We start from the raw sequence: 23,527 nt of genomic DNA on the forward strand, positions 1-23,527 counted from the left end.
ATTTGTTTATTTTTTTTTAATTATTTATTTGACAGAGACAGCGAGAGAAGGAACACAAGCAGGGGGAGTGGGAGAGGGAGAAGCAGGCTTCCCGCAGAGCAGGGAGCCTGATGTGGGGCTCGATCCCAGGACTCTGGGATCATGACCTGAGCTGAAGGCAGATGCTTAACTGACTGAGCCACCCAGGTGCCCCTAGAATGTGTATTTGTTTAAAGGGAAGAAAAATTGATGAAATTTAAGAATTATAAAATAGAATTAATGGTAAGCATTGTAAAGTAGAGGGGCATCTGGCTGGCTCAGTCAGTGGAGCATGTGACTCTTAATCTTGGGGTTGTGAGTTTGAGCCCCACATTGGGTGTAGAGTTTATTTTAAAAAAAAGAATTATAAGTAGAGAAGTCTTCTCATAGACAAGTAAATGAAAGCACTAAATAGAACGTAGTCAATTCTTTGAACGTAGTAAAGCTTGTAGAGTAAAATGTGAGATTTAATTCATATCACAGGTGGTAGTTGAGTATTTACTATATGTTACCATTTTTCTTAGCACTTTACATATGTTATATGTAATATATTTATATTTAATAGTTTCATTGTTTATTCCTGAATTAAGCAACAGAGTTAAAATTATTAGCCAATATTCTTTAAATTATTTTGCTTGTTGTAAAAGGTAGATACTTTCCTGGGCACCTGGATGGCTCAGTCAGTTAAGCGTCTGCCTTCGGCTCAGGTCATAATCCCAGAGTCCTTGGATTGAGCCCCACATCAGGCTCCCTGCTCAACAGGGAGTCTGCTTCTCCCCCTGCCCCTCACCCCACTCGCATGCTCTCTCTCTGTCTCACAAATAAATAAAATCTTAAAAAAAAGAAGAAGAAAAGGTAGATACTTTCCTTAATTTTACAGCACTTGAACTTTAATGGACCATCTTCTTGGAAGTTAGTTTATGTATTTTTTTCAAACAAAAAGTCTCACGTATTTATTACTGAACCAACCAACTGGTGCAGAAGCGTAGTAACAGAGAAGAATCATTTCCCTGATAAAACATGTCTATTGCTCAGGTTGTAGTGATGTTACAGAGTGATAGGATAGGAGTATGTGACCATGCAGCATAAATATGTGTGCCATCCATGTGCTGTTCCTTATAGACCAGCTTGGTTCTTTTCCAGTGCCTCCTCTTGAAGCTGTACCTGATTTTGGTACCAGTTTTCATCTGAATCTACTGGGGAATGGGACAATTATGCTTTTGTTTCTTGGTCAGAAATTGCTTGATGGGTCTTGTGAGAAGATCCAAATCAGAGTATTAACGGGCAGAGTTGGGATTCAAACCCAGGCCATTCAAGCTCCTAGGTTAGGGAGCCTTCCAGACTTCCCTGCTGTCATCCATGGTGAGGAACAGTCAACCACACACACCATGATGGCAGAGAAATAGGAGAGAGAAAAAACAGTTCACTTTTTGACTGAAATTATAATGAATCATGGTTAGCACATCGACTCATACAAAGCATAGTTGAAATGTATAGAATGAAAATTAAGATAATGACATACCCAAAGCACCTGCCTCCCAAAATATATATAAGGTTTAAATGAACTTTTAGATTTAAGATTCTTGTTATTTTTGTTTTGTTTTGCATTATCTTAATGTCTGAGAAAAGAATGAAATTCTATATAAGTCCACAGAATTTTTCATTAAGGTATTATCTTTTTCTAGCTTAAAGCAATAAACGTAGATCTTCAAAGTGATGCTGCTCTGCAAGTGGACATTTCTGATGCTCTTAGTGAGAGAGATAAAGTAAAATTCACTGTTCATACAAAGGTAAATGTGATTTTGTACTTGTATTATTAATAGCTATTTATTGTGCAAAAGTTACATATGTAATATACTGACTGGAACTTTGGTTTTGAACAAATTAGAAAGAAACCATATTTTAGTTTATAATTCACTGCTTTTATTTTAACAGTTTTAGGGAATGTACTTTTTTTAATATGCTTTTTAAACGTTAACATTAGAGAATTAGTCACAGAACCTAGATGTAATGCAAAGTTAATTTTCTCTAGACTTATTAACGTGTTTCAGTATTCTTGTTTTCAATTTTGTTTTGTTCTTTCAGTTAATTATATTACTGTCTTAGAGGACATTTGGGTGGCTTAGTTGGTTAAAGCCTCCAACTCTTGATTTCGGCTCAGGTCATGATCTCAGGCTTGTCCCTCTCCCCCCACTGACCTTCCTCTCTTTCTCTCTCTCTCTCTCAAATAAATAGAATCTGTAAAACTAAATAAATTACTGTCTTAAAAATTATTTTCTTCTTGGATTTTAGTTCTCAAGCACATTTTCAGATCTTAGATTTATTTTCCTTTGAGTAGTTGAGTTTGATATATATTAATAACTTTTAAGTAATGGTAGCAGTACAATATAATAAGAGGCTGTCAACTTACTTTCTTAAAGATCCCAGGATAATTTTTTCTGGGTGTCTCAGAGTTTTCATAATAGAGTTTAAAAGTACTGATAATCATTCATATAAGACTAAGAAAATAAGATTAAAAATGTTTATTAAAAGCTTTTTAGTGTAATTTTGATTTTTCTTCAAGAGAATCTCTATCTTTGCAGAGTTCATTGCCAAATTTTAAACAAAATGAGTTTTCTGTTGTTCGACAACATGAGGAATTTATCTGGCTTCATGATTCCTTCATTGAAAATGAAGACTATGCGGGTTACATTGTAAGTGTTGGGAAAATGGGATTAAAACCCATTTTAATCCCATTTTCTAGGAACTTTTTAGATACTTTGTTATGTGTTAGATCTTGTTTAGCATTTTAGTGAACTGGTGTGATTTTTAAAAATTGTGAGTTACAAAACGCAATTGACTGCCACCTTTTATCCTGAATTATCTAGTTTGAGAGTGTGGAGATATGGATATCTTACGCTCCTTCATTTAAACTTAAATTCTTACTGTTTATTGGAATTGAAATGGACTTTTCCTAGAGATTAAGGGGATGTTATAAACCATACCCATTTTGAACCCTTAGGTAGACAGATATTTAGAGTTGGAGGGTTCCTTAAGAAGTTATCTAATCTCAGTATGCATCAGGTATTGTGCCTCAGCTGTTGACCACAGTCAGATTCCTGAAATTTAGTTTCATTTGATCTCCTTGAAATCATCCTGAACTGATTCTATCTCCATCCTTATGGCCACTCCTTCTCAGTCATTTGTTTTTTCTTTGTAAAACTCAGAATTTGGTGGACAGCTGGCAGTGCATTCTTTTTTTTCTTTCTTTCTTTTTTCTTTCAAAAAAATTACCGGTTTATATAAAGAATCAACACAGGAACAGCCAAAAGGAAGAGATGCATAGGACAAGGTACAGGGAGAGGGGGTTGGTGCAGAACTTTCTGTAGGTGTACCACCTTCCACCTTCCAGCATGTCAGTGTCTTCGCCAACCTGGAAGCTCCTTCTCTTCCCATCTTATTTCCACCTTTTCTTCCTCATCTTGTCTAATTCTTTATTTTTTGTTTTAATTTTATTTTATTATGTTATGTTAGTCACCATTCATTACATCACTAGTTTTTGATGTAGTGTTCCATGATTCATTGTTTGCGTATAACACCCAGTGCTCCATTCAATACGTGCCCTCCTTAATACCCATCACTGGTCTAACCCATCCCCCACCCCCCTCTCCTCTAAAACCCTCAGTTTGTTTCTCAGTACGTAGTCTCTCATGGTTCGTCTCCCCCTCCAATTCCCCCCCCTTCATTTTTCCCTTCCTACTATCTTCTCTTTTTTTTATCTTAACATATAATGTATTATTTGTTTCAGAGGTACAGGTCTGTACATAATTCAGAGTGCTCACCTAATGGCATTTTCTTACTACCATGTCCTTCTACACACTAAACACTTCTCAAAGATCAAGACCATATCTTATTTAGGGACGCCTGCGTGGCTCAGTTGGTTGAGCCCCTGCCTTCAGCTCAGGTCATGATCCCAGGGTCCTGGGATCAAGTTCCTCATCGGGCTCCTTGCTCATCAGGGAGCCTGCTTCTCCCTCTGCCTGCAGCTCCCCCTGCTTGTGCTCTCTCTGACAAATATAATCTTTAAAAAAAAAAAAAAGGCCATGTCTTATTTATCTTTATATGCACATTGTTCAGCATCATTCCTGGCACATAGTAGATGTGGTGTATGGGCATCCATGAATGTGTGCTCAGCTGTACTTGATGCTTCCTTCCCTGTGGCTTTCCTCAAGTATAACCTTTTTCTTGTGTTCATTCTTTAGCTTTCCCCTACTTATCTGTTCTTCCTCTTATCTTCTTGCTTTCTTTACTTGCCATCATTTCCCCTTAACAGTTCTTACTTCTAGGCCCTTCCTCTTAAGATAAACTTTTTCTTTATCCTTCCTTTGAATGATACATCTCTTCTAGATCTTATATTTTTATTTCAGGTAACTGTTTACTTACCCACTGTGAGTGAATAGAATGATGTTAGTCATTAATCCCTGTCTTGTTCTCTTGGTTTTAAGTCAGTGCTTTCTTCTTCTGATAACACTCCTCCAATTCAGGAACGCTTTTTAACATTCCTTGCTGGATCATACTCTTGGCATTCATGAATTTTAAAAACATAGAATAGCATAAAGCTACTGTGAATTCCTTAATTAAAAAATATATTTGTATTTAATCAAACCATGTACATCCTTCTGAAAAATGGTATGCATCTTCTTTTAGTGTATAGTCAGAGCTTAATGCGCATATACATTTGAGGACTCTAAGTTGCCACATAGGAATCTGCAGATTAAAGTTTGGAAACTAGTGTTCTTATACTAGAAAATAGTGCTCTGCTGTATTTCTTCCTTGGCACAAAGGACCTAATCATATTCTCTATCCTGGGGCACCTGGGTGGCTCAGATGGTTAAGCGTCTGCCTTCGGCTCAGGTCATGATCACAGAGTCCTGGGATCGAGCCCCGCATCGGGCTCCTGGCTCAGCGGGGAGCCTGCTTCTCCCTCTGCCTCTCTCCCTGCTCATGCTCTCTCTCTCTCTCTCTCTCTGTATCTCTGTGTCTCAAATGAATAAAAAAAAAAAAAAAAAAATTTCTGTATCCTGAATTGGGATATTCCTGGTGTCGTGTTCATTCAGGATGTCTTTAGCTCTCCCAGATAAAGTCTTTTATGGTGGTAGTAGTATAACTGCTGTGAAAAAGAAAATAGTCTTTAAATTAGTGACTTGTGGGCGCCTGGGTGACTCAGTTGGTTAAGCAACTTTTTGCCTTCGGCTCAGGTCATCAACCTGGAGTCCCTGGATTGAGTCCCGCATCAGGCTCCCTGCTCAGCGAGGAGTCTGCTTCTCCCTCTGACCCTCCTCCCTCTCATGTGCTCTCTCTAATTTTCTCTCTCAAATAAATAAATAAAATCTTTAAAAATAAATAATTAAGTGACTTGGTTCTCTTACAGATCCCACCAGCACCACCAAGACCTGATTTTGATGCTTCAAGGGAAAAACTGCAGAAGCTTGGAGAAGGAGAAGGGTCCATGACTAAGGAAGAATTCACAAAGATGAAACAGGAACTGGAAGCGTATGTGATTTTTGTTGTTGCTCTTGTTAATTGTGCTTGTTTTAATGCCTTTTTCTGTGCTCTCTGGTATCCCATCCTTTTAATCATTTCACCACAGTGACCCTTTCTGAAAGATGCAGGTTTAAGCCAAACAACCAGTTTTAATGATCATGATCAGAGCCTACAGGAAAATTATAGAATAATTGTCTGTATTGTAAAATTCTTTAACGTTTTAAATAGACTCTGAAAATTGAAAACAGAGGTTCCAAAACTTTATTAAAAAATAGTAGAAAGGGAAATACGACTTTTTAAAGCAGAATGTAACTTGTTTTATTTTTTATTTACAAGGTTTTAGTCATTGCCAACCTAGTTTTCTTTTTTCGATATGTGCATACCACCCTAACTTCTGTTTCTCATAGAAATATGCACTGAGCAATTCTTCATATATTATTTTCTTTTTTAAAAAATGTGTGTGTGCGTGTGTGTGTAATTTTTACCTTCTTTTTTTCTGTCTCTGGCTTCTGGCTGAAGGGAAAAGAATAGGAACAAAGTAACAAGAGAATAGTCTTTAAAATGTTATTCAATGATTATTAGTTTCACATATACTAGAAATGTATTAAATCCTTGAAAAAATTTGAGATAGTTTCTATTTTATTTTTAGCATACTTGCTAAAAATACCAAATCTTTCCCCTTTTACTAGACATATGAATAATTTTAGATTTGCAGTATATTGTTTTTCTGTATTTTGGGAGCTATACAAAGAAATAACTTTCCTTGTATCATCATCACTTCCATCACTCTTTTTCTGGCCATTTCTCCTCTTCATGCATTTCCTTTTCTTCACTTAGTTTCAGCTTTTAAGCGTCTATCCACATGGCGACTAGACCCCTCTTCAGAATGCTAAACTCATTTGACAAGATAAATTAGCAAAGTGGATCTTTTTTGTCAAAGTGTAAGGTGCCAGGTATTTTAAGATTTTTGTCCATGCTGGGTGCAAGCAATAGCCTGAGAGCAGACAGAAGTCTATACTTTTATAGTTATAAGACTGAAAACTGGAAATTAGCAGAGCACATTAATATTAAAGAATCTGTGGTTTTCCAGTGGCCCTGATCATGATTCTTTTGTGGTCTGGTTAGGGGTTGGATAACAGAGAACCTTGGGTTTATTCTACTGCTACCTCCATCCTCTGCATCCTTCTTTTTTGTCTTCACTGAATGACTACCCTCACAGAGATCAAACTTCTCCCAACATTGGTCCTGCTGGTTTGCTGGTATGTAAAATTTATCCTCCTTGCACGTAGTTGAAGCAAGAATATTGGGCCTTTTCCTTGAGTGTTTCTTTTTTTCAAACTGACATGTATTACTATATGATCGCTGTGATTCACTGATGATATTAAAATATTTTAAACAGTTTTTCAATGTAATGACAAAAATTAGTCTCTCTGCAGTATGCTTTTTTCTTGTGTGTTTGGGTCATTAGATGAAAATAATTATTAATGTCAAAAATATGTTTACTGAGGTTTGGGTTTGTTTTTTTTTTATAAAAGTGTTTAAATGCAGTAATTATCTAGAAATTGAGTCATAAAGATTATATTGAATAACTTGTAGTATACGTTCTCTGGAGTTGAAAACGAACCCCTCTATAGTTACTTTAACATCAACTTGCATAGGAAGAAAGGTTCATAAAACCTAAAAATATTAACATTTAAATACAATAAATACTATTAACTAGCATGAAGCCTTTTCAGAGCTGGGTTTTATATATTTTATTAACAGTTCAACTAAAACCTTTGCTTACGTGGATTATATCTTTATATCTTTAATTTTGCTTTTAGTATAATTCAGAGCATTTGTTGAAAAAATTGTTGCAGATGATTTTCTAGTTGATGCAGTGTTTTACCTTTAATTTTGTGTATTGTTTCTAGTGAATATTTGGCAATATTCAAGAAGACTGTTGCAATGCATGAAGTGTTCCTATGTCGTGTGGCAGCACATCCTATTTTGAGAAAAGATTTAAATTTTCATGTCTTCTTGGAATATAATCAAGATGTGAGTATTGATTAAAGTAGTGATCAAAGTTTATTTTTAGAGTTACTGGGAAAGGCAGGGAATAGTTAGATGACCCTTTTTTGTAACATTCTTATATTTCAAGGCAGTTTAAAATGATACTTTTGTAGTGGTAATACGGTATTTCAGTAGAACTTGAGATTAGTTGAAGAAATGAGGGAAAATCATGTTACTACATGGGATATTGATTTTCATCCTGAATTGTGAACTTTTTAAGAAACACGGTTATCAACTTGATTGTTTCTTAAATTTGAGTTTGGAGTCCTCTGAAGCCTTATGGGGAATCCCAATGAGATGTTTGAGCTAAAGAATTCCAGATTACTTTTGGGTTAATCATTAAGTTTTGATCTGTTTAACTGACCTTCTTCAGTGCGATTGCTCCTAATCTTCCTCCCTCCCTGCCTGAAAACTGTTACAGTGCAAATAGAAAAATTGATGCAATTGAGCTTTAAAGATTTCTTCATTTGTAGTACTGGCAAAAAAAATTTTAATGGATGGGCAATACAGATCTTGGGATTTATATTCGGATGACAAGATTAACTCATAATTTTAGCAAAAAAACAAATGTAGCATAGTGCTAATTTGTTTACAAGTTAACATCAAGATCAAAGAATTTTGTATATATAAATTTGTCATTCTGGTTTGGTTTTAGTAGACATGACAATGATGACAAAATGTCCTAAGTCTAGCAGTAGAGAGAACACATTTTTTTAAAAGGGTATGAAGTAACTCAAGATCACAGAAACATAGCACTTAAGCATGGGTACTTTCACAAGCATAAATGTGGTATGTGATACTGGCATGTGGTCGTTTGTAACTAGGAATTAATTGTAAAGAATGCTGGCTATATCATGAATTATAAGAAGTGAAAACAATTCGTGAGTAGGGTTACCAAAGAACACATGATATAGAATGCTGTCATCAGTTTTACCCTTTATGTGTTTGTTTTTCCTCAACCTTGTTCGTGGCCTGGGCCAGAACCTTAATAATAATTGGTAGAGCAGCATAGGTATGTATACAGTGAGGCGTGGTGTTATTGGTTCAAGGCGACTTGTGCTAGAGGAACCTCGTGCTCCACGTACTGTAGCCCATTGCCAAATTCCTTAGTGCTATCTGAAATTACATCTGTATTTTTTTTATTTTATTTTTTACACTTTTTTTTTTAAGATTTTTTTATTTATTTATTTGACAGAGAGAAACACAGCGAGAGAGGGAACACAAGCAGAGAGAGTGGGAGAGGGAGAAGCAGGCTTCTGGCCAAGCAGGGAGCCCAGTGCGGGGCTTGATCCCAGGACCCTGGGACCATGACCTGAACCAAAGGCAGATGCTTAACGACTGAGCCACCCAGGCGCCCCATATCTGTATTTTTTTTTTTTTTAAGATTTATTTATTTGAGAGAGAGAGAGAGCAGATGCACGAGCAGGGAGTGGGGAGGGGCAGAGGGAGAGGAAGAGACTCTCAAGCAGATCTTGTCACGGGGCTCAGTCCCAGGACCCTGAGATCACGACCTGAGCCGAAATCAAGAGTCACACACTTAACCGACTGAGCCACCCTGGCGCCCCATTATGTATCTGTATTTAAAAAATTTGTATATTTATTATTTGTCTCCTTCTGCTAAAATATAAGCTCTCTGGAAGCAAGGCTTTAATTTTTCACCATTGTATCCTTAGTACTTTAGAATAGTGGCTGACAATTAAGATGTAAAATAAGTATTTGTTAAAATGGTAAGTGAATGAGGGGCACCTGAGTGGCTAGTTGGTTAAGCCTCTGCTTTCGGCTCCTGTCATGATTCCAAGGTCCTGGGATCAAGTCCTGCATCGGGCTCCCTGCTCAGTGGGGAGCCTGCTTCTCCCTCTGCCTCTGCCACTCCCCCTCCTTGTGCTCTCTCACTCTCGCTCTATCAATAAATAAAATTTTTTAAAAAAGTAAGTGAATGATTTTTAATTGTTTAGATCAGCTTTATAAATAGCTTTCAGAAATCTTAGGGTTTCATAAGTTTTCTCCCATCAACATACATTTTTCTTCTTCCCAAACTAATATATGCTCAATAGAGATAATGATGTGCTGCATTATAATAACCCTTTTATGTCAGCATATGGTGTTTTGGAGAAACTCTAAAAAGACAGGAAAGTGTTTTGCAAATATTCTGTACAAATTAATGGCGGGACACCTGGGTGGTGCAGTTAGTTAAGCACCTGACTCTTGATTTCGGCTCAGGTCATGATCTCAGGATGGTAAGATCGAGCCTCGCATCAGGCTCTGCACTCAGCATGGAGTCTGCCTAAGAGTCTCCCTCTGCGCCCCCCCCCCCCGACGCTCACGTGTTTTCTTTCTCTCAAATAAATAAACCCTTCTAAAATATATAATTAATTAATAGCAAGTACATTAATAGGTTATTGCAGATTATAGGCCCAAAACTAAAAAGTTTCTCTCAATCTTGTTCTGATGATGTTTCTCAGATCTTTACTCACTTCACTGGGGCAGGAAAAGCAATCTGTATGTGCTATTTTGTTATCTAAGTTTCAGAGGGTCATGGGACTCATGAGCTGTTGAAGTAGGGCTAGGGTGCTTGAAGTCTAAAAAGGCCATGGGGCGTTTGGGAGGCCTAGAAAAGCTTGTTCTAGCGTTCAGTTGTGTGAGAAGTAGTCACTGTTGTAAGCCTTTAGTGTTGCTTTACTTAGGTAGCTATATACCTTCTCTGTTTCTACTAGGTATAGTCTGAGTCTGCTTAACAGTAGATTAAATATTTAACCTAATTAATTCCCTTGGGGCACCTGGGTGGCTCAGTCGGTTAAACAGCTGCCTTCAGTTCGGGTCATGATCCCAGGGTCCTGGGATCGAGTCCCACACCCGGCTCCCTGCTTGGCGGGAAGCCTGCTTCTCCCTCTCCCACTGCCTGCCACTCTGCCTCCTTGTGCTCTCTATCTCTCTGTCAAATAAATAAATAAAATCTTAAAAAAAAACACCCTAATGTCCCTTCAATTCTTGCTACCTTATCAGTGGCCACACCCAGGACCCTATCTCTTATCTGAGTTCTTAAACTCTAGTATTAAGAGACTCCAAACATTGACAACTAGACTCCAAACATAGACAACTCTCTTTTTCCCTACTCCTATTTTGGTTGTTCTTTAACTCACTGGTACATCTAGACCCTTGACCTCTCCAGCATTTTGACCCTGTTAGAAGCTCTTTTGTCTTTACTTATTTCTCATCTAGTCTAGATTGCCTGCTCCATCATTTATAACAAGGTTATGACTTTAGACAGCTCTCTCCCATTTTCCATAAAAGCTCATTTCAACTTTCAGCAGTTCCTTTAGATGAAAAAATGACCTTGTTCAGTGGGAAGTGGAAGCTAGTCAGAAATCAAATCCTACAACTCTATGTGTCTCCCACAACTCTCAATCACCATGGCAGCCATGATCATGTTTTAGCTTTTTTTTTTTTTAACTTCTTCCTTTCTAATCTGGATACCCTTTTAATTTCTTTTGCTTGCCTAACTGTCCTGGCTAGGACCTCCAGTACTATGTAAAATAGAAATGACAAGACCAGACATCTTTGTTTTGTCTCTGATCTTAGGGGGAAAGCATTCATTGTTTCACTGTTAAGTATGATGTTAGCTGTGGGGTTTTCTTTTTTTTTTTTTTAAGATTTTATTTATTTATTTGAGAGAGAGAATGAGAGACAGAGAGCACGAGAGGGAAGAGGGTCAGAGGGAGAAGCGGACCCCCGCTGAGCAGGGAGCCTGACGCGGGACTCGATCCCGGGACTCCAGGATCATGACCTGAGCCGAAGGCAGTCGCTGAACCGACTGAGCCACCCAGGCGCCCAGCTGTAGGGTTTTCGTTGATGCTCTTTATCAAGTTGAAGTTCCCTTCTGTTCCTAGTTTGTTGAGTATTTTTGTTATGAAAAAGTATAGCTATTGAGATGATGTGGTTTTGTCCTTTATTCTGTTAACATGATGTATCACATTGTGCCTTTCCATTTTGATGAAGATACTTTCTAGCTCTCCTGGATCCCACGTACTTCTACATCTTTGGGATCTCTTCTGAGTTTTCTTCTTAACTCTGAACATTGTGAAACCCTGTAAGGGTATTGAGTAAGGAGGAGATGCTCAAAATTTGATTTTGGAAGTCATCAACAAAATGGATTGAATTGAGGAAATGAGAGATGTTAACTAGTAGTCCAGTATAGTAGTTAGGCAAGAAATAATGAGGTTTTTCACTAGGACAGTGGGAAAGAAAGGGACAGATTTCAGGATTTGATGGTAGAATTTGAGCTGTCAGAGACAAGAAGTTGTAGATTATTTCAAGATTTTTAATGAGAGGTGGGGGGCTTAAGGGAATATGTTGGAGAGACTGGTTGGATGGAGGGACCATGGATAGGGAACCAAGAAGAAAAATTTGGAGATGAGATTAGATTATAATGAATACTGTCTTAGTTTAATGTGGATTTAGCAGAATCTCCATGTAAGGATGTAATATAGGCAATTGGAAATAGGGTCTGAGGTTCAGAAAGAGCTTAGGGGTAGTGATCATGATTTGTGAATCATTTACATAATGGTGAACATTGAAGCCATGGCAGTAGATACGGAAATTAGATGGGATGTTCCATTATGGGACACCCTGATGCAGCAAGTGGTAAAGTCAAAGAGTTGGCTGCTTCTCAGTTTTGCCTTTAGATAACCATTCTTGCCATCTGGAGTCACCTTTTGTGTCCCTTATGGTATAAGTTGCTGATCCCCAAAACAGGACAAGACATGATATTTGTATGAGTTCAGAGTGAAGAATTTGCAGAATATGGGGCGCCTGGGTGGCTCAGTAGGATAAGCATCTGCCTTCGGCTCAGGTCATGATCCCTGAGTCCCGGGATCAAGTCCACATCAGGCTCCCTGCTCAGCGGGGAGTCTGCTTCTTCCTCTGCCTCTCACCCCGCTCATTCTCTCTCATTCTCTCTTAAATAAGATAAATAAAATCTTACCAAAAAAAGGATTTGCAGAATGTATTTTCAAAGCTTTTACAGAGTCTTATGATGGTGTATTAGACTCCAATAAATTTTACATCTTTAAAGGAACTCGTGGATTAAATTTTTAGTTGTCTTTATATATATAATTACTATATATGTGATGAGAAGGCTACTTGCAATGGGATTTTTAAAGGAACTCCTGGATTAAATTTTTAGTTGCCTTTATATATTACTATATATGTGATGAGAAGGCTACTTGCAATGGGATTATCAAATATACATATCAAATTTGAGATACCTAGGCATTATTGTACATCACCTGAATCTAAATCTTTGAGAGAGGCCAGCCTCCTCTTTAATACACTAAAGTTTGAAAGTCACTGATACACATGATATTGCCACTTTATTTTAAAAACCAGGATCCTTTTGTGGTTGCCATTTTGATGTCAGAGAATAAAAGAGGCATTACTTTCCATTTGTAATCTAAAAAAATTGCCAACTTAAGTTTACCTTTCTTTCAGCTGAGTGTGAGAGGAAAAAATAAAAAAGAGAAACTTGAAGATTTCTTTAAAAACATGGTAAAATCAGCAGATGGAGTAATTGTTTCAGGCGTAAAGGTAAGCTTTTATTTGATTAACAGAGGTATTTGTTTGAGAATCTACTTCTTTTAAGAAGATAGATTGAGATTTCAGATGTGCAGATGACTTATTACAGTAAAAGAGAATTTGGACAGTAGAATGCTTAGGCCTGGGAATCTGGGCCCCCTGCCCTTGATTCTATTCTTTAGAGAACTTCCTTCTCCCAGGGGTGAGGTCTGTAGGTACAAGGGGATTTGTGCATACCCCTTCCCTCCAAGCTAGACCATGCTTTAGGGGTCTGGAATTCCATATTTCCTTGCCCAAATCTGAAGCCTCCTTCCAACTTTTTCTCTTCTGTGGGCCTCTTCCCTGAATTCATCCTCCAGTGTGTGCATTCATGGGTGGTCAAGGGTGACCATGGAACAGCTGGGGAGAGGGAGGGCACAGGGGAGAAGATCAGTGTGCAGGATAGAATATCCGTTTATATACACACATGAGGTTTCTCTAGGTGCCTTACAGAGCTGCAGGATAGGGCACAAAAGAGGTTCTGCCTCCATTTGTACACTTGCCCTCGGCCTTACAAATGTTAGGGGCAGCATCGGGCTCCCTGCTCGGCGGGAAGTCTGCTTCTCCCTCTCCCACTCCTCCTGCCTGTGTTCCCTCTCTCGCTGTCTCTCTCTGTCAAATAAATAAAATCTTTAAAAAGGGGGGGGCACACTTGGGTTCAGATCTGGAGTTAGAAGAGCTCCTTTGAGGTTTTAGTTTTGTTGTGGGGCGCCTGGCTGGCTCAGTTAGTAGAGCATGTGACTCTTGATCTCAGAGTCGTGAATTGAAGCCCCACATTGCGCGTAGAGCTTACAAATAAATAAATAACAGGCATATTTAAAACTAAAAGAAATAAATAAATAGCACCTAAGTATTTCTTAATGATGTTCTAAAAATGGTACAAGAATTGATTTATCTGAAGATTCTTACCATTAAAAGAGGAAAGTGTTTATATTACATTATCAAGCAGGTACTAAGAAAGAGATAAATAATGCTGCTTTGTCATCATTGCCTTTTTTTTTTTAAGATTTTATTTATTTATCTGACAGACACAGCGAGAGAGGGAACACAAGCAGGGGGAGTGGGAGAGGGAGAAGCAGGCTTCCCACTGAGCAGGGAGCCCGATGTGGGGCTCGATCCCAGGACCCTGGGATCATGACCTGAGCCGAAGGCAGACACTTAATGACCGAGCCACCCAGGCGCCCCCATCATTGCCTATTTTTATAGATACATCTACAGTAAAACTTAGGTAGGAAGAAGTACTATTTATTTGATTTATACTTTGGTTTTTCAGAGACAGGTCAGCTGGTATGTTGACAGCGCATATGCCATGGCTACTTTCTAATAAGAACTCCACTTCCTTCCATTTTGATGCTACTTATGCATTAATATTGAACATTTTTCTTAGCATTAGTCCACTATATGGATTATGATTTTGGTAAAGTAGTAACATTTTTGAATATTTACAATGTGGTGTTTGTTAATCCACATTTTGTTTACTCTTCAACCTTACAAGTTGGATAGTTTTATCCCCATTTTAACAGTTAAAAAAATTGGTACACATGAATTACAAATTTTAAAGGACATTTTGTTAGTACTGACTCTTCTTTCCCATTCTGTTGATGTGGATTTGAATTACATAATTTTAGCTGGTGCTTTTTCAAAAAATGATTGCTGTTTTAGAAAGGAGGAAAGCACTTTTAATAATTTTTATTTTTAATGCGTATCTAGCTTTGTTTCAAAAAAGATACAATAATTGCTCCCAGAAAGCTAGTTTGGCCATGTTTCCCCAAAGCAATCAGAGAGGGCTGTAATGGCAAAGGCCTCACAGCCTTTAAGAATGACTCATAGAATACATAGTAGACCAAGAGAAATAGATCCAGACTTGTCTATCAGAATTTTTTTCTTCTCAAAAGCAATTGATTACTCCCCCCTGGCAGCAGTATATTTGTTGGAGAGGCTGGACTGTAGACACAGAGCACGAGTAGGAACATATTTCAGAGTACAACATGTGAATGTGAACCATTATGGAAGGATCTAAGCTTTCAACTGCAAAACCATTGCAGATTTTTTCCTGGATAGGTAGAAGTGCATGTCTGTATAAAGTCTGAATTTGTTGGTGAAATCATTAGAACATCTGATTATTAGAGGATAGCTGTGCTGTTTTACTGATCTTTTATGATTATAATGGTAAAGTGATTTATGTATTACACTAAAGTAAATAAGTGAAAAATTATATTTTCTTTTGACCCTATAGGATGTAGATGATTTCTTTGAGCATGAACGAACATTCCTTTTAGAATATCATAACCGAGTTAAGGATGCATCTGCTAAATCTGATAGGATGACAAGATCCCACAAAAGTAAGGTTTTTCTCTGTGGCTAAAGCTTACATTTTTTAATGGAATAATTATAAAGCTATTATGTTACTTATAGTTTATAAAAGTCTGCTATAGAACAGTGGTTCTCAAACTGTGGTCTGTGAAGTCTTGACCCTAACGCTCTTTTTATTTTTAGCAAGTCTGTGAGGTCAAAACTATTTTCATAACAATCCATGATGCTTTTTGTATTTTTCACCGTGTTGACATTTACACTGATAAAGCAGAAGTCATGGTGGATAAGATTACTGGTGCCTTAGCACAGATTAAGACAGTGGCACCAAATTGTGCTAAGAGTCACTATATTCTTTCCTGCAGTGCGTTTGCAGTTAGAAAAAAAAAATCAATTAAGATTATCCTTGATAAAGCAGTTAAAATTACTAATTGTAATAAACACTTCCCTTGAGTTCACTTTTTTAATATTCTGAATGATGAAATGGAAGGTATACATAAAGCACTTTGCGTACTGAAATATAATGGTTCTCTTTAGAAAAGCACTTTAGTTGCAACTGAATTATCTGCCTTTTTTTTTTTTTCCCAAAAAAAAACACCATTTCTACTTGAGAGAACAGCTGCCAAACTATGATTATTCAGATTTGAGTATTTGGTAGACATTTTCTTAAAAATTAAGTGAATCTGTCACTTTAAGGAAAACAACTGACAGTATTTGTTGACCATGATAAAAGTCAAGCTCTTCAGCAATAATTAGAATTTTGGAAAACTTGTATCCATCCTCATGAACTTGCTTCACAATAAAGACTTGTCTGAGGAGACTGATGATCATATGTCAGTGTGGTATTTTTGATGTTGTTTATGTATAATGAAGTGTGTCAACATTTGGAAGATCTGCATAACTCATTGAGCCAATACTTTCTAAATGATCAAGTACATGATGTTACAAAATCATGTATGTAAAAGATTCCTTCAAAGTTCAAGATAGACTAATGTTTTCTTTTAACAGCTTTATTGAGGTATAAGTTGATATCAGCAAGTTGCGATGTTCAAAGTATACAATTTGATAAATTTTGACATATGTGTAAAATCATCACTATAATCAAGATAATGAACATATCCATCACCACCAAAAGTTTCCTTACAGCCCTTTGTATTCCCTCCCTTTTGCCCTGTCCCCAGGCAACCATTGATCTGCTTCCTGTCTCTATAGATTAGTTTGCATTTTCTAGAATTTTATGTGAATGGAATCATACTATATGTACTCTTTATTATTTGGCTTTAAAATGCAACAGAATTATTTTGAGATTAATTCAAGTTGTGTGTATCAAGAGGGCATTCCTTTTAATTGTTGAGTATTACACTGTTGTATGGATATACCACAGTTGTTTATCCATTTAGCTGTTGGTGGACATTTGGGTCATTGTTAGCTTTAGACTGTTATAAATAAAGCTGACATGAACCATCTAAATGTAAGTCTTTGTATGGAACATGTGCTTTCATTTCTCTTGGGTAATACCTAAAAGTAGAGTGGCTGGGTCATGTGGTAAGTGTATAATTAACTTTTTAAGAAACTGCCAAAGTTTTTTTCCCAAAATGAAATGATTGTACCATTTTACATTCCTACCAGCTGTGCATGAGAGTTCCAATTCCTCCACGTGTTTTCCAACAATGATACTCATTCTTTTTCCTTTTAGCCATTCTCATAGGTGTCTCAGTGTGATTTTAATTTGCATTTCCCTAATGACTGATGATGATGAATATCTTTTCTTATATAAGTCCTCCTGCTTTATTCTTCTTTACCAAAGTTGTTTTGGCCCCTCTGGGTTTTTTACATTTTCATATGGATTTTATTTTTTTATCTATTTTTTTTTGAAGATTTTATTTATTTATTTGACAGAGAGGGAGACACAGCGAGAGAGGGAACACAAGCAGAGAGAGTGGGAGAGGGAGAAGCAGGCTTCCCGCTGAGCAGGAAGCCCGATGCGGGGCTTGATCCCAGGACCTCGGGATCATGACCTGAGCCGAAGGCAGACTTTTAATGACAGCCACCCAGGCGCCCCTTTTTTCATATGGATTTTAGAATCAGCTTGTCACTTTTATAAAAATGGTGTCTGAGATTTTGATTGGGATTGTGTAGAATCTGTAGGTCAATTTGGGGAGGATTGATGTCTTAACTATATTGATTCTTCTAATACATGAATATAGTGTATTTCTCCATTTAGTTAGGTCTTCCTTAAATTCTCTCAGCAATATTTTATAGCTTTTGTTGTACAGATTTTATACATAGTTATCTGATCCCTAATTATTTTTGATGCTGTTGTAAATGATGTATTTTATACCTTTCAGTTTCTAGTTGTTATTTGCTAATATATAGAAATACAATGTATTTTCTATATTGATCATATATCTTGCAGTCTTACTAAATATACTCACTTACCGGTTCCAGTAACTATTTGTAGATTCCTTTGGATCTTCTACATAGATGATCATCTGCTAATAGAAACAATTAGACTTCTTTCCAATTTAGATTCCATTTATTTCTTTTCTTTGCCCCATTGTACAGAAGCTATACCTATAGCTCCAGTACAGTGTGGATGGAGGTGGTGAGAGTAGGCATCTTTGCCTTGTTCCTTATCTTATGCGGAAGGCATTCATTCTTAAACCATTCATTACAGTGTTTGGTGTAGGTTTTTCCTAGATGCTTTTTATCAGGTTGAGAAAATTCTCTTGTGCTAGTTTTCTGAGAGTTTTTTTTTTTCTTTTAGGTCAGGAATGAATGTTGGATTTTTATCAAATGTTCTTTTTTGCACCTACAGTGTTGAGATAATCATATCATTTTTCCTTTTTAGTCTTAGTATGGTTAATTGTATTTTCTTTCTTTCTTTTTTTTTTTTTTAAAGATTTTATTTAGGGTCGCCTGGGTGGCTCAGATGGTTGGGTGGCTCAGATGGTTGGGCGACTGCCTTCGGCTCGGGTCATGATCCCAGAGTCCTGGGATCAAGTCCCGCATCAGGCTCCCTGCTCAGCGAGGAGTCTGCTTCTCCCTCTGACCCTCTTCCCTCTCATGCTCTCTGTCTCTCATTCTTTCTCTCTCAAATAAATAAATAAAATCTTTAAAAAAAATTTATTTATCTGACAGATAGACAGCAAGAGAGGGAACACAAGCAGGGGAAGTGGGAGAGGGAGAAGCAGGCTTCCCGCCAAGCAGGGAGCCCGATGCAGGGCTCGATCCCAGCACCCTGGGATTATGACCTGAGCCGAAGGCAGACGCTTAGCGACTGAGCCACCAAGGCGCCCCTGGTTAATTGTATTTTCAGATGTTAAGCCAACCTTATGTTCTTGGGATAAGTATCACTTATACCAATGGAGTTTAAATGTAATAGAGTTCAGGGGGCCTGGGTGGCTCAGCTGGTTAAGCAGCCAACTCTTGATTTCGGCTAAGGTCATGATCTCAGGGTCCTGGGATCATTCCTCCATCAGGCTCTCTCCTTCTGCCTCTCCCCCCACTTGTGCTCTGTCTCTCTCTCAAATAAATAAATCTTTTTAAAAATAAATAAATAGGGACACCTGGTTGGCTCAGTTGGTTAAACCTCTGCCTTCAGCTCAGGTCATGATCCTGGGGTCCTGGGATGGAGCCCTGTGTCAGGCTCCCTGCTCCGTGGGGAGTCTGCTTCTCCCCTGTACCTCCCCCTGCTCATGCTCAATCTCAAATAAATAAATAAAATCTTAAAAAAAAAATTTGCAGGTGAAATAAACACGAAAGCAAAAAATTACAGTGTACTGTAATCAGTCCTGTAATAGGTGTGTATATTCGTGCTGTGGAAACATAAAGAACTATAAAGGTAGACAGTCATCCATTAAGAAAAGTGAAGAAAATATTAGTGATTCTTCTTTATTTATTTGACCAAATGGAACAGTGCTTTTAAGAAAGATGGTTGTGAACCTCTTTACAAAATCATAATTATTACGTATGATTAATTAAATAACATACAATTTTACAGAATTATAAAGTAAAAATTACTTTTTCATGATGCATGAACTTAGCCTGGACTATGAAAAATTAAGTTTTCAACAACACTGTAATATATAAAATCAGGGCAGTTTGCTTATTTTCTATGATCATATGATGATGTAACAGCTAAAGAGGGTAGTGTTCTCAGGGCGAGATATTAGGATCCAGGAATGTCTTGCTGTAAAAAATAATTTCAGGGTCAGTTTCCAGATAAGGAAAGCAAGGCATACACAGGTTAAGTGATAAGCTTGAGGTCGTAGAGCTGGTAAATTCGGATTGGACCCTAAGCAGTTTGGTTCCAGTTCTATACTCTTAACCATTGCACTTATACTATCCTTTTTCTGAAACGAGTAATCTTTTCTCAGCAATTTGTCCCATAGGGTGAGCCCTGGGAAAAGTATTGTGCTGAAGTTGAATACTTCGCCTCCTAGCACCCAAGGATAATGGTGCTACCACCTTTCATCTAGCTTCCCAAGCTCTGTAATTTTCCCTCCTACCTTAGGTCTTTTGCTTGTAAATCCTACCTATTAGGTTTCCTAAATATCTTCCAGCTTTGTTGTTCCTCTCTGCTGTCACTGTTTTTGCTAACTTGATCCTGACCATCAGTATCTGACACAACAAATTCCTAGTTGGTTACTCAGCCTTCTGTGTCTCCATTTCTAATCTTTATTCCAGGCAGCAGAATTTTTTATCTAAAATCCTTAATGGTTGTTTTTACCACTACTGTTATTTTAAAATGTTTAATAATACCCATTCTTACAAGATCAAATCCAAACTTTATCATGTCTTACAAAAACCTGTTTTGCCCCCTCCCCAGGATACTTCAGTTTATTTTTCCATCTTCAGCTCTGTCCACTCTCTTCTGTACCCTCTAGCGCCTTCTTCCTAGAAGGCGGTTTGAATATACTGTATTCTTTTATGTCTCATTGGTCTTTATCCATGCTGTCCCCTCCATTTTGCCTGGTAAAGATTTGCTTGTCCTACAAGTTCCGACTCACTCAGTAGTGTCTGTAAATCCTTCCCTAACTTACTTAGGTGGAATCATCTGTTTCCCCAGCTCCCAGAGTAGTTTGTTCCTATTTCTAATATAATATTCATCAAGTTATAATATAGCTGTTGTCATTCCCTTCACCAGACTTGGTGTATTTCATACTGCATACACATTGTTTGGCAGGTAGGTGCTCAGTAAGTATTTTTGAATCAATGAATTAAATATATTCTAAAAAATTTTTTCCATAGGTGCTGCAGATGATTACAATAGAATTGGTTCTTCATTATATGCTTTAGGAACTCAGGATTCTACAGATATATGCAAGTAAGGATTCTGATTTGAAACATTAAATGAAACAGAAAAATTTCATTGGCAGCCTGGACACACAGAATATTTCTGACCCGAGAGTCATTTAGAATATCTTCTTCAAAATACATCAGTAATAAGGCGCTTCTTATAAACTTGGATCAATGTCATTTTTTCTCTACCATTTCTCTGTTATTTTTTAAATCTGAAAAGTAAAAATTGGCTTTATATAATTTTAACACTTGCAAAGTTTTATTTGATGAAAATTGCCTGATTTATGTATATAAGGAAGAGGAAGAATTTATGTCAAAATGTTCTTAGGTTTTGATGAAGTTTATTATAAATGTTTTGGAATTAGAATATAATATATATTTGTATGTATTTTTTTGGAGGCCAAATTGACTTTTAAAGTAAAATGTGATGTTATCAGTTTATACTTTTTAAAGAGGCTGGCTATTCTAGATTATAAGTTTAGTGAATCCTAGGGCAGTCCTAGAGTGACCTGATGGGAAAGTATTATGCATGTTAGTATAGAAATGCTCTCTGGTTGTTTGCATACTTAGCTGTCCTTTATTTACTTTATACTGGTTTTTCACATTAGTCTAACCATAGTTAATTTTAGTTGTTCCTATAATATTGTTTAAACCCAACTCTTCATTGAAAAATATCCAAACTTTTTTTCAGTTTTAAGTGGCAAAACTGTTTTTCCATAGTTTATGCCTTCTTCTAAACCATATCCTTGAACTTTTTCCTAGTGTATCCCGTCTTAATAGACATGTAAGATCCAGGTTTTTCGGCAAAACAAGATACTATATATAGCTTACATTAATTAACAGCCTACCTTCCCAAAGAGTTGATCTCTAACTCTTTGATAAGAAGAAAAAGCCAACCTTGCCGTGAGTTATTGGACATAAACCGGTCAAATCAAGTTCTCTTTTGTAAAACAAAGGTCATAAAATAGTGTTTTAGCTTTTAGTAGTACTTGCCCCCCAATCCAGTTATAATGTCACCAGTAATTACATATTATTTCACAGAATAACCCTTTAATGGTTTGGCATTGGGATGTTTTTTAGTTGGTGTCAGCATTTGAGAGATAGGCTATTTAGTTAAAAGTGAACATGAATTCTGAGATAGAAATTGGTTATTCATTTCTGTTATTTTCTAAAACAAAGCAGCTCTACTTGAAGATATTTAACACATAAGTATCAGATAACTTCAAGAGCTGCTCTAACTTTAGTGTTTTCCTTTTAAGTCAACCTTTTTGGATATGATTGTTCTATACTTCTATGGTAATTTTGAAGATACAGGCTTTATTTAGTATTATGTGACATACTGCTAAAGAATATAAGGAAAAAAAATTTTTAATTTAAATGTATGGCTTGGGGTGGCCTGGCTGGCTCAGTTGGTGGAGCACGTGACTCTTGAGCTCAGGGTTGTGAGTTCGACACCCCCCCACCTTGGGTGTAGAGATTACTTTAAAAAGTATATATTAAATACATAAATAAATGTATGGCTTAGACTCTTACCTTGAAATGGGAAGATTTTTTGTAACAACAGTTTTCAAGTAATCTGTTATATGGGTGGAAGTATAGAGGTGTTGTTCTAAATGAAGTCTGTGGTGAACAAGACCATTAAATATTACTGCAATGAAATAAAATTCATTATTAATACGGTTTTGGGGGTATATGCTCTGAACATTTGAAATGAAAAGTCATTTCAAAGCTGGCTTCTGATGAAATACTTTTCCCTTCCAGGTTTTTTCTCAAAGTTTCAGAACTGTTTGATAAAACAAGAGTAAGTACTATCGGTTAACCTTTGAGAGTCTCAATCTTTGCATACAGTAGTGTGTAACCTGTTGTGGTTGTGTTAAACTTTATTGAGAAAGATGAGCTATACTTCAGAATGATGAAGAGACAGATTTAGATTTGAAAATTTGAGTTTTTTTCGGGAAATAAATTTTTTTGTTATGGCCTTCTGGTATTTGTGTAAAAGATCATATTCCTTTTTTTTTTTTTTTTTTAATTTATTTGACAGAGAGACAGCAAGAGAGGGAACACAAGCAGGGGGAGTGGGAGAGGGAGAAGCAGGCCTCCCGCGGAGCAGGGAGCCTGATGTGGGGCTCGATACCAGGACCCTGGGAACATGACCTGAGCCAAAGGCAGACACTTAACGACTGAGCCACCCAGGCACCCCCTTTATTTTTTTAATATTTATTTATTTGACAGAGACAGCAAGAGAGGGAACACAAGCAGGGGGAGTTGCAGGCAGAGGGAGAAGCAGGCTTCCCAAGGAGCAGGGAGCCCGATGCGGGGCTCGACCCAGGACCCTGGGATCATGACCTGAGCCGAAGGCAGACGCCCAACCGACTGAGCTACCCAGGCGCCCTAAAAGTTCATATTCTTGATCAGAGAACATGTTCATTATGAAACAGCATTTATTTTTATGAAGAATGATCTTTTTCTGGAGCTTTGTAAGCTAGAAGAAAGTGTTAGATTCATTATAATTTTACCAAGATGATATTGCTTTTGATCCCCCATGACACTGGTTTAAAAATGAGTTGTATCAGGGTGCCCGGGTGGCTCACTTGCTTAAGCGTCTGCCTACAGCTCAGGTCATGATCCTGGAGTCCCGGGATCGAGCCCAAGCCCGGTGTCAAGCCCAGTGCAGGCTTTGCGATCAGAGGGGAGTCTGCTTCTCCCTCTT

General features: G+C 37.3%; 1 protein-coding gene across 1 annotated transcript in view; it reads left to right on the top strand.

The window, feature by feature from the left end:
• SNX6 (sorting nexin 6) overlaps window positions 1-23,527 on the top strand; it is a 55,095-nt gene that overhangs the window by 11,717 nt on the left and 19,851 nt on the right. The window contains exons 3-10 of the mRNA XM_088024641.1: window positions 1,704-1,808; window positions 2,601-2,711; window positions 5,429-5,550; window positions 7,455-7,578; window positions 13,081-13,176; window positions 15,440-15,545; window positions 20,767-20,842; window positions 22,579-22,618. Coding sequence (XP_087880767.1) covers window positions 1,704-1,808; window positions 2,601-2,711; window positions 5,429-5,550; window positions 7,455-7,578; window positions 13,081-13,176; window positions 15,440-15,545; window positions 20,767-20,842; window positions 22,579-22,618 — 780 coding nt within the window. The remainder of the gene's footprint in view (window positions 1-1,703; window positions 1,809-2,600; window positions 2,712-5,428; window positions 5,551-7,454; window positions 7,579-13,080; window positions 13,177-15,439; window positions 15,546-20,766; window positions 20,843-22,578; window positions 22,619-23,527) is intronic.

Source organism: Eumetopias jubatus, unplaced genomic scaffold (genome assembly GCF_037043125.1).
Source record: "Eumetopias jubatus isolate StellerSeaLion01/CBP00866 unplaced genomic scaffold, mEumJub1_p1.0 scaffold_7, whole genome shotgun sequence".
Classification (NCBI taxonomy): Eukaryota; Metazoa; Chordata; class Mammalia; order Carnivora; family Otariidae; genus Eumetopias; species Eumetopias jubatus.